The following is a 12,130-nucleotide window of genomic DNA, read 5'->3' as shown; positions in this document are numbered from 1 at the left end:
CATTCAGCCCATCAAGTCTGCTCTGCCATTTCATCATGACTGACCCTGGATCCCACTCAACCTCATACACCTGCCTTCTCACCATATCCTTTGATGCCCTGACCAATCAGGAAATGATCAGCTTCCACCTTAAACATAACCACGGACTTGGACTCCACCACAGTCTGTGGCAGAGCATTCCACAGATTCACTCCTATCTGGCTAAAAAAATTCTCCCTTACCTCTGTTCTACAAGGTCACTCTTCAATTTTGAAGCTGTGCCCTCTAGTTTTGGATACCTCCACCATAAGAAACATCCTCTCCACAGCCACCCTATCTAGTCCTTTCAACATTCGATAGGTTTAAATTAGATCCCCTGCATTCTTCTAAATTCCAGTGAGTACAGGCCCAAAGCTGCCAAACATTCCTCATATGTTAAACCCTTCATTCTCAGAATCATCCTCGTGAACTTCCTCAAGACTCTCTCCAAAAACAGCATATTCCTTCTGAGATATGGGGCTCAAAACTGTTGACAATACTCCAAGTGCACATGACTAATGTCTTATAAAGGCTCATTGTTATTGCCTTGCTTTTATATTCTATTCCCTTTGAAATAAATGCCAACGTTGCATATGCCTTCTTTAGCATAGACTCAACCTGTAAATAAAGCTTCTGGGAGTCTTGAACAACTGATATTTGAACCTTGTCCCCATTTAAATAATAGTATGCACTATTGTTCCTTTACCAAGATGCATTGTCATACATTTCCCAACACTGTATTCCATCTGCCACTTTTTTACCCATTCTTCCAAGTAGTCTAATTCCTGATGCAATCGCATTACTTCCTCAGCACTACTTACCCCGTCCACCTATATTTGTATCATCTGCAAACTTTGCTACAAAGCCATCAGCTCCATTATCCAAATCACTGACAAACAATGTGAAAAGTAGCAATCCCAATACTGACCCCTGAGGAACACCACTAGTCATCGGCAGTCAACCAGAAAAGACCCCTTTTATTTTTGCCTCACCTGGAAGGACTGTTTGGGGCCCTGAATGGCGGTGAGGGAGAAGGTGTAGCACTTCCTCCACTTGCAGGGATAAGTGACAAGGAGATCACATAGCAAGTCAACCATTACTGTCTGGTTGGTGCAGCACTCTCTCACAAAATATGAAAACATCAGAAAAGGTCATAGCATGCAGCTCACCATTATTGCATGGCTTGTATGTGGCCAGGACGAAGAAGCAGCAGGCAAAATTATTGTGACAACTACAACATGAAACTGCCTTTTCCAAAAGCGCCCTCCTGGAAAGCACTATAGGGCTACTAAACAAATACTTCACACCAGTTTAAAAGTTTCTTCCCCAGGCATTCTAGTTAGACCTCCGCCCCCCACCACACATCCTCAATGTATTACCTCAGTCACTACACTGCACTTTAAACTACTGTTTATAATGCTGTTTACATTGTAAATACATGCTGGTATTTATATATTTATGCACTTTTTATTCCATATCCGTACTTTAAGCTCTCACTTTATTTTTCTCTAATCTTTATTCTTTGTAATTGTTGAATGTTGTCACTTATGTGCAGGGTGGAGTGGTCAGCCTACACCATCCTGAAATCCAAAATCATCTCTTTAATCTTGTTTATGTTGAGATTAAAGTTGTTGTGCTCACACTGTTCTACCAGAAACCCAAAGATGCACACTGTCCATTTGTTGAGTGTGGGTCTCGAGATGCCTGTGTCTACTCACTAAATTCAGGCTCCTGTATCTTCTTCCTGATGGTCTTGGGAGTCATCTATCTCACCTCTAATGGTCTTGAGGCTCCTACATCTCCTTTTTAAAGTCTTGACACTCCTGTATCTCCTCCCTAGTGCTCTTGAGTCTCCTGTATCTCCACTCTAATGGTCCTGAGACTCCTATATCTCCTCTCTAATGGTTTTGGGAATCCTATACCTCCTCTCTATTGATCCTCAGACTACAGTAACTCCTCCCTAATAGTCTTGAGGCTGCTGTATCTCCTCTCTAATGCCCCTAAGAATCATGCAACACCTCTCTAATGGCATTGAGACCCCTGTATCTCTGCAGTAATGGCCTTTGGACTCCTGCACCTCCACTGTAATGGTCTTCACGCTCCTATATCCCTCTCTAATTGTCTTGCAGATCTTGTATATACTCTCTAATGCTCTTGAAATTCCTTTTTCTCTACTCCAATGGTCTTGAGGCCCCTATATTTCCTCTTTAATGGTCTTGAGGATCCTGTCTTTCTGCTGTAATGGTCTTGAGGTTTGTAACTCCTCTCTAAAGGTCTTGAGACTCCTGTATCTCCCCTCTAATCATATTGAGACACTTGTACCTCCTTTCTAATGGCCTTCAGGCTCCTGTACCTCTTCTGTAATAGTCTAAAGCCTACTGTATCTCCTCTTTAAAAGCCCTGACACTCCTATATCTCCTCCCTAATGACATTGAGACTGCTGTATCTCCTCTCTAGTAGTCCTCAGACTACCATATCTCCTCTCTAATGGTATTGAGACTCTTATATCTCCTCTCTAGTGGTTGGTATACTCCCATATTGCCTCTCCAATGGTCTTGAACCTCCTGTATCTCCTCTCTAATGGCCTTGAGGCTCCTCTATCACCACTCTAATGGTCCTGAGACTCCTGTATCTCCTCTCTAGTGGCCTATAAACTCCTGTATCTCTTCTCTAGTTGTCTTCAGATTCCTGTATCTCCACTCTAATAGTCTTAAACCTCCTGTATCTCCTCTCTAATGGCCTTGAGACTCCAGAATCTCCAGTATAATGTTCTTGAGGCTCCTGTATCTCCTCTCTAATGGTCTATAAATTCCTTTATCTCCTCTCTAATGGTCTTCAGACTCCTGTATCTCTACTCTAATGGTCTTGAAGCTCCTGTATCTCCTCTCTAAAGGTCTTCAGGCTCATGTATCTCCTCTCTAATGGGTCTTGAGGGTCTGTATCTCCTCTATTATGGTCTTGGAATTCCTATATCTCCTAACTAATGGTCTTCAGAATCCCATATCTCCTATCTAATGGTCCTGAGACTCCTGTATCTAATGATCTTGAGAATCCTGTAACTCCTACTAATACTTTGAGGCTCCAGTATCTCCTCTCGAATGGTCTTGAATCTCCTGTGTCTCCTCTCTAATGGATGTGAGACTTCTTTATATCCTCTCAAATGGACTTTCAGACTCCTGTATCTCAATAGGTTCCAATAGATACATATAATGTCAGAGAAATGTATACAATATACATCCTGAAATTCTTTACTTTGCAAACATCCACGAAAACAGAGGAGTTCCCCAAAGAACGAATGACAGTTAAATGTTAGAACCCTAAACCACCCCCAGCTTCCCCTCCCACTCATAAGCAGCAGCAAAGCGACAACCCCCCTTCCCCCACAAGCATAAAAGCATCTGCACCCTCTACCGAGCACTCAAGCGTGCAGCAAAGCATCAATAAAGATACAGACTTGCAGCACCCCATAGACTCTCTCTCCCCACCTAATAAGGAAAAAAGAGGTGATGTCCCCGTTTCACAGCGAGAGGGGAGACATAACAAAACAACTTGCTGATTTACGGTGTTAGAAGTCCGTTGCGTTGCTTTTTCCGAGCTCTGGGCCCAAAAGAACTTGGGTCTCTGGGCACACAGCCAACAGCCGCCTCGCTGCTTTTGATCTTCCGCGTACTCAGGCGGTGGCACCGACCTCGAATTTGCCTACCTCCAGAGCCACAAAAATCCAGCACCCTGAAGCGCAGTGGTCTTCCAGGCCACATCCTTAGCATATCGAAAAGCGTGAGGCCCTAAGAGCGGGTCCCATTTCCGCAAAGAACCGAAGTCAGCATGTAGCTCCAGGTCAGGGTCTTCAAAAGAGATATTAAAGATAGGAATAGAGCTGTTTCCAAAGATGCAAGCAAAGCAGTCGCTGTTAGGCGGCATCATCCTAAACTCCGCTCTCCTCCCTAAGCATCTTGAGACTCCTGTATCTCCTCTCTAAAGGCCCTGAGACTTCTATAAATCCTCACTAATGATGTTGAGACTTCTATATCTCCTCTCTAATGGTGTTGAGACTCCTATATCTCCTGTCTAATGGTCTTGAGATACCTGTATCTCCTCTTATTGTCTTGAGAGTCCTGTTCCTCCTCTCTACTGGTCTTGAGGCTCCTGTATTTCCTCTCCAAGGGTCTTGAGACTCCTGAATCTCCCTCTGATGGTCTTGAGACTCCAGTATATCCTCTCTAATCATCTTGACGCTCCTGTACCTCCTCTCCAATGGTCTTGAAGCATATATCTCCTCTCACAAGGTCTTAAAGCTCCATATATCCTTTCTATTGCACTTGAGAGTTCTGTATCTCCTTTCTACTGGAATTGAGACACCAGTATATCTTCTGTAGTGGTACTGAGACTTGTCTGTCTCCACTCTAATGGTCTTGAAGCTCCTGTATCTCTTCTCCAATAGTCTTAAGACTCCTGTATCTCCTCTCTAATGGTCTTGAAACTCATGTATTTCTACTCCAGTAGTCTTGAGGCTGCTGCATCTCCTCTCTAACACTTTTGAGACTCCTGTGTCTCCTATAAAATGGTCTTGAAATTCCTGTATCTCCACTCTAATGGCCTTGAGACTCCTGTAACTCCTGCCTAATGGTCTTCAGACTCCTGTACCTGCTCCCTAATGCTCTTGACACTCTTGTATCTCCTCGCTGCTGCCCTTAAGACTCCTGTATCTCCTCTCTAATGGTCTTCAGAATCCTGTATCTCCTTTCAAGTGGTCATGGGCTCCTGCAAATCCTTTCTAATGGTCTTGAGGCTCCTCCTGCATCTCTTCTCTAATGGACTTGAGGGTCCTGTATCTCCTCTGAAATGGTCTTGAGGCTCCTGTATGTCCACTCTGCTGGCCTTGAAACTCCTGTATCTCCACTCTAATGGTGTTGAAGCTCCTGTATCTCCTCTCTAAAGGTCTTCAGGCTCCCGTACCTTCTCACTAATGGTTCTGAGGGTTCTCTATCTGCTCTCTAATTGACTTGAGACACCAGTATATTTTCTCTAAAGGTTTTGAGATTCGTGTATCTCCACTCCAGTAGTCTTGAGACTCCCACATCTCCTCTCTACTGGCCTTGAGACTCCCACATCTCCTCTCTAATGGTCCTGAAGCTCCTGTATCTCCTCTCTAATGCTCTTCAGACTCCTGTAACTCCTCACTAATTGTCTTGAAGCTCCTGTATCTCCTGTCTAATGGTCTTGAGACTCCTACATCTCCTCCCTAATTGTCTTGAGACTCCTGTCTCTCCTTGCTAAAGATCTCCAGGCTCCTGTATATCCTCTCTAATGGTCTTCAGGCTCCTGTACCTTCTCACTAATGGTCCTGAGGGTTCTCTATCTGCTCTTTAATGGACTTGAGACACCAGTATATCTTCTCTAAGGGTATTGAGACTCATGTATCTCCACTCCAATAGTCTTGAGGCTCCCGTATCTCCTCTCTAACACTCTTGAGACTCCTGTATCTCCTATAAACTGGTCTTGAGACTCTTGTATCTCCTACTAATGACCTTGAGTCTCCTGTGTCTCCTCGCTAATGGACGTGAGACTCCTTTATATCCCCTCGAATGGTCTTTCAGACTCCTGTATCTCCTCCATAAGAGTGTTGAGGCTCTGGTATCACCTCACTAATGGTCCTGAGACTCTTATATCTCCTCTCTGACTATTCCTAATCATATTATACCTCTCCAAATGTTCATAAATCCTGTCTCTCAGGATCTTCTCCATCAATTTACCGACCACTGAAGTAAGACTCACTGGTCTATAACTTCCTGGGCTATCTCAACGCCCTTTCTTGAATAAGAGAACAACATCCGCAACCCTCCGATCCTCTGGAACCTCTCCCGTCCCCATTGATGATGCAAAGGTCATCGCCAGAGGCTCAGCAATCTGCTCCCTCGCCTCCCACAGTAGCCTGGGGTACAACTCATCCGGTCCCGGTGACTTATCCAACTTGATGCTTTCCAAAGGCTTCAGCACATTCTCCTTCTTAACATCTACATGCTCCAGTTGCAAGTCATCACTACAATCACCAAGATCTGACAGCTGACAAGATCTGAGAAGCTGACAGCGATGCAGGTGGATGCTTCCCTGGTATTATGGATTCTTGATTACCTGACTAGCAGACCACAGTACATGTGCTTGCAACACTGTGTGTCCGACAGAGTGATCAGCAGCACTGGGGCTCCACAGGGGACTGTCTTGTCTCCCCTTCTCTTCACCATTTACACCTCGGACTTCAACTCCTGCAGAGTCTTGTCATCTTCAGAAGTTTTTGGATGACTCTGCCATAGTTGGATGCATCAGCAAGGGAGATGAGGCTGAGGACAGGGCTACGGTAGGAAACTTTGTCACATGGTGTGAGCAGAATTAATGTGAGAAAGACTAAGGAGCTGATGGTAGACCTGAGGAGAGCTAAGGTACCGTTGACCCCTGTTTCCATCCAGGGGGTCAGTGTGGACATGATGGAGGATTACAAATACCTGGGGATATGAATTGACAATAAACTGGACTGGTCAAAAAACACTGAAGCTGTCTACAAGAAGGGTCAGAGCCATCTCTATTTCCTGAGGAGACTGAAGTCCTTTAACATCTGCCAGACGATGTTGAGGATGTTCTAGGAGTCTGTGGTGACCAGTGCTATCATGTTTGCTGTTGTGTGCTGGGGCAGCAGGCTGAGGGCAGCAGACACCAACAGAATCAACAAACTCATTCGTAAGGCCAGTGATGTCATGGGGATGGAACTGGACTCTCTCACGGTGGTGTCTGAAAAGAGGATGCTGTCCAAGTTGCATGCCATGTTGGTCAATGTCTCCCATCCACTACATAATGTACTGGGTGGGCACAGGAGTACATTCAGCCAGAGACTCATTCCACTGAGATGCAGCACAGAGCGTCATAGGAAGTTATTCCTGACTGTGGCCATCAAACTTTACAACTCCTCCCTTGGAGGGTCAGACACCCTGAGTCAATAGGCTGCTCCTGGACTTATTTCATAATTTACTGGCATAATTTACATAATACTATTTAACTATTTATAGTTCTATTACTATTAATTATTTATGGTGCAACTGTAACGAAAACCAATTTCCCCCGGGATCAATAAAGTATGACTATGACTTTCCTTTTCCGTAGTGAATACTGAAGTAAAGTATTCATGAAGTACCTCTTATTTTCTTTTCAAATACAAAAGAAAAAAGAATCATCACAATAATAAATAAATAAACAATAATATTGAGAACATGAGATGAAGAGTCCTTGAATATGATTTTAAATTTGTGAAAACAATTCAGTGATAGGGCAAGTGCTGTTATCCCCACTTGTTCAAGAGCCTGATGGTTGAGGGGTAAACACTGTTCTGGAACTTGGTGGGGTGGGTCGTGAAGGTCCTGAATCTTATTCCTGATGGCAGCAGTGAGAAGCGATCATGGCCAGGGTGAAGGGAGTTGTTAATGATGGATGCTGCTTTCCTGTGACAGTGTTACTGGTAGATGTACTCAATTCTGGAGAGGGCTTTACCCATGATGGATTGGACCGTATCCATTACTTTTTATATGATTTTCCATTCAAGGGAATTGGTGTTTCCATACCATAGTGTAGATGGGCAAAAGGTTCTACATGGTAGTGGTTGGCTAAAGGGATTATTTCTGTCTGGTACAACTCTTTGATTAAATTGATCGGGCATTTTGACAACACTGTACAGTTTCTGTCTCCAAATTTAAAGAAAAATGTATTTGCATTGGGGACAGTGCAGAGAAGTTCCACCAGATTTGTTCCCAGTGTGAAGAAAAATTGTGCAGGTTGGGGCTATGCTTACTAGAGCAGAGATGAAAGAATGGTGATTTTGTTGAAGCACAAGATTCTGTGGGGCACTGACAGAGATGGGTAATTAGAGTACGTTTCTCTTAATAGAACAATGGGTTCAGTTCCAGATTAAGATTTCAGCATTTCCAACAGAGACAAAGAAGAATTTCTTTTCTAAGGGTGCTGTGACTTCTTGCAATTCCTTACCCCGTTGTCCATTGGTGGTACAGTCATAGAACATAGAACGTAGAGCATAGAACATAGAATGGTAAAACACAGGAACGTGTCATGCCAAACAGGTGAAATTAATAATTAAATGCCCAACTAAACTAATCCCATCTGTCTACATTTCCTGCACATTCCTGTGCCTATCTTGAATACCCCTCACATATTTGCCTCTACCACCCACATTGGCACTCCAGCCACCAACCACGCTACAGTAAAAGCACGCCACACAATCCCCTTTGAACCTACTCCCTCTCATCTTAAATGCACGTCTTCTGGTATCGGACAGTCCAACCCTGGGAAAAATATACTGGCTATATACTCTGTCTACGCCTCGTATAATCTTATAAACCTCTATCAGGTCTCCCTGCTGCACAGAAAACAACCTAAGTTTGTCCAATGTCTCCATTTAGTAAATGCTCTCTAATTCAGGAAGCATGCAATAAATCTCTTTTGCACCCTCTCCAAACCCTCCACATCCATCCTGTAATGGGCAAATAGAACTGAAGGAAAGAAATAGTTTTTTGGAGTTTATTATTGTCACATATACCACGACACAGTGAAAAACAAAGTGTAGCAACTGCTGAGAAAGTGCAGATGAGCAATAAGGAGCAGGATCGTGACAAAGTACATTGTGTGGTCAAGAGTCCATTTTACCACAGGGAACTGTGGGATAGGGGCTCCCCAAGAGCCTAATGTTACATGCCTTCAGCTCTTATATCTTCTGCCTGATGGAAAAGGGGAGAAGAGTGACTGTTTGGAGTGTGTGGAATCTAACTAGACTTCCATAAAACTACAACTTAACTCTTGAACTCAGTCCCTTGATTACTGAAGGCAAGCATTCCGTACCATCTTCCTTACCACTGGAACCACGTTCACAGAGCTATCTATTTTCTAAGGAAGCTGAGATCCTTCAATGTGTGCAGCAGGATGTTGGAGGTCTTTCATCAGTCTGTTGTAGCCACTGCACTCTTCTTTGCTGCTTTTTGTTGGGGGAGTTGCATTGGTGCAGGTGATGCAAAAAGACTAAATAAATTAAATAAAAAGGCTGGATCCATTCTTGGCTACAACCGGACCCTTTTGAGTTAGGGGTGGATAGGAGGTCACTAAACAAACTGTTATCTATGATGGACAATCAGGCTCATCCTCTCCATGACCTACTGAATAAGCAGTGGAGCACCCTTTTGAACAGACTCATTCAGTTCCCCTGTCACAAGAATCGTTACAAAAAATCTTTCCTACCAAGTGCAATAAGCATATACAACAGTTCATCTCTGTGCGACAGGAGAACACATATCATAGTACAATAGTCTCTGTTTTATTATTTCATACATAATCATTGCACATTATTGCAAATTATTGCACATTAGTAAATTATTATTGTGTATCAGTCTGTACATTATTATTAGTTCAGTTTGCACACTGCTAAGTGTGTTTTTAAACGTTGCTGCTGTAACGAAAGGATTTCCCACTCAGGATCAATGAAGTACTACTACTACTACTACTAATAATAATAATTTGGACCCCAAGATCCTTCCGCTCATCAGCATTTTTAAAGGATCTTGAAGGCAGTGATTGACACATGTTCGAACTATAAGAAGGTCAACGGTATGAGAAGTGACATGATAAGAAAGTTCTGAGGCCAAAGCTGGATCAGTTATGATCTTACTGAATAGTGAAGCAGGTTCGAGGGGCCAAATAGCCTACTAAAAATTCTTATATCACCTTGTGGTAAACCATGTATATATGTTGTAACTCGGTTACCTGTCTGGACACACCCCTCTGCTGACTGCCTCTGTGGTTCCTCCCACAGAGTCCTGTATAAAGGTGTTTGCCTTGCCCCTCCCCCTCAGTCCGGGGGCAGACACTCACTGTGGAGGTCGTATTGTACAGCGAGTAAAAGCCTTTCAGTATTTTACTAAACCCCAGTCTTTTGGAGTAATTGAAGGTGCTTCAATTTTATTCGCTGTACGTTTTAAAACATGGAACAGGCCCTGAGGCCAGAAAAATTAGACCACGATCCGCAAATGCCTGACACTGGAAACGCTTTCGAACTCTGGCTGGCCTGCTTTGAAGCGTATCTAGAGGAGATTAAAGCGACCGACCCCGTAGCGAAGCGCAGAGTTCTACTCTCCAGGGTCAGTCCACGGGTTTATTCGCTGATCAGAGACCAGCCGAACTACGACGGCGCGATGAATGCACTCAAAAGACAATACCTGCGGCCGATAAACAGCGTCTATGCTCGGCATCGCTTAGCGACACGGCAACAACGGTCCGGGGAATCGAGTGCTGAGTTCGTCCGGGCCTTACGGACGCTCGTGCGAGCCTGCAATTGCCAGGAGCTGACAGCGGCGCAGCATGCAGAACTCCTAGTGAGAGACGCCTTCGTCATGGGGACCAGGTCAGTGTACGTGCGCCAGCAGCTGCTGGAAAAAGCCGATCTTACCCTAAGTTCGGCGATCGAGCTGGCTGATACGTTGGAGGCTGCTCTGCATAACTCCGAGGCTCTCCAGGCACGCGATCCTCCGATGACCTTGTGGACGCCGCAGACCCCGCAACCCGCCAGCGAATTGACGTCGGCTGCAGCCAGTCGTGAGTCCGCGAAGTGCTACTTCTACGGACTGGAGAAGCACCCCCGGAAACGCTGCGCGGCCCGACAAGCTACCTGTTCCAGCTGCGGAAAGAAGGGCCACTTCGCCAAGGTCTGTAAGTCAAAACCGCAAGTGGGATCGAGCAGCGCCGCGTGCGAGACGTGGGGGTCGCCATCTACCCTGCACACTGCCACCACATGCGAGACATGGGGGCCGCCATCTTCCCTGCACGCCACCACCACGTGCAAGACATGGGGGCGGCCATCTTGGTCGGCGCCACCTCCCACCGCCTACGACCAACGGGTGCTCACGGGCCACCCCACCGCGCCGGACCAAGACAGCGACCCCACCCTGGCTTCCGTGACCCTCGACCAAAGCGCTCCCCACCAGCTCGCAAGGTCAATGATGGACATCCTGGTGGAGGGGCACAGGACAAGCTGCCTGTTTGACACAGGCAGCACGGAGAGTTTTATCCACCCAGCCACGGTGCAGCATTGTGGACTCATGATACGGCCGGTAAGTCGAAGGGTCACCATGGCCTCCGGGTCGCATACAACAGACATCCAGGGGGGTTGTGAGGTGACGCTAGTGGTGCAGGGCACAGAATATCGGGACTTTAAGTTACTGGTCTTGCCTCAACTGTGTGCCCCTGTGCTGTTGGGGTTGGACTTCCAGAGCCACCTGAAAAGCGTGACAATGAAGTATGATGGGCCCTCCCGCCAATTACTGTCATAAATCCCGTTTTGTAGAGATATGTCACGTACCCCGCTACTGACCACACACACCCACCAACCCGCGCATCCCACCCAACATCATGCCAACTGCCACACTACCAACACCACTTGCGGCCTCTCCACCCTCAGGATCCCTCCCCCACCGCTGTTCGCCAACCTGACCCCCGACTATAAACCTGTGGCAACTAAAAGCAGGAGGTACAGCGCGGGGGACAGAGCTTTCATTAAGTCAGAGGTGCAGCGGCTGCTCAGGGAGGGGGTCATTGAGGCAAGCACAAGTCCTTGGAGGGCGCAGGTGGTGGTTGTTCGGAACAGGGAGAAGAATAGGATGGTCGTGGACTATAGCCAGACCATCAATAGGTTCACGCAGCTCGACGCGTACCCTCTACCCCGCATCGCGGATATGGTCAATCAGATAGCACAGTACAAGGTGTACTCGACCATAGACCTAAAATCCGCATACCATCAGCTCCCCATCCGCCGGGAGGACCACCCTTACACTGCCTTCGAGGCAGACGGCAGGCTTTATCAATTCCTGCGCGTCCCCTTTGGTGTCACGAATGGTGTATCTGTCTTCCAGAGGGCAATGGACAGGATGGTGGACCAGTGCCAACTGAAGGCCACGTTCCCATATCTGGATAACATCACCATCTGCGGTCACGACCAGCAGGATCACGACAACAACCTCCAAAAATTTCTCCAAGCGGCCAAATCTTTCAACCTCACCTGTAGCAAGGACAA

General features: G+C 46.0%; 1 protein-coding gene across 1 annotated transcript in view; it reads left to right on the top strand.

Annotated features, from left to right (window-relative positions):
• exoc3l1 (exocyst complex component 3-like 1) overlaps positions 1 to 6,107 on the top strand; it is a 120,125-nt gene extending 114,018 nt beyond the window's left edge. The window contains exon 13 of the mRNA XM_072279324.1: positions 6,046 to 6,107. Within this exon, the coding sequence (XP_072135425.1) occupies positions 6,046 to 6,085 (40 nt within the window). The 3' untranslated portion in view covers positions 6,086 to 6,107. The remainder of the gene's footprint in view (positions 1 to 6,045) is intronic.
• Positions 6,108 to 12,130: the final 6,023 nt, after the last annotated feature.

This window comes from Mobula birostris, chromosome 15, assembly GCF_030028105.1.
Source record: "Mobula birostris isolate sMobBir1 chromosome 15, sMobBir1.hap1, whole genome shotgun sequence".
Classification (NCBI taxonomy): Eukaryota; Metazoa; Chordata; class Chondrichthyes; order Myliobatiformes; family Myliobatidae; genus Mobula; species Mobula birostris.
Note: the sequence above shows the minus strand (reverse complement) of the source record. Positions and strands in the feature narration are given on the sequence as shown.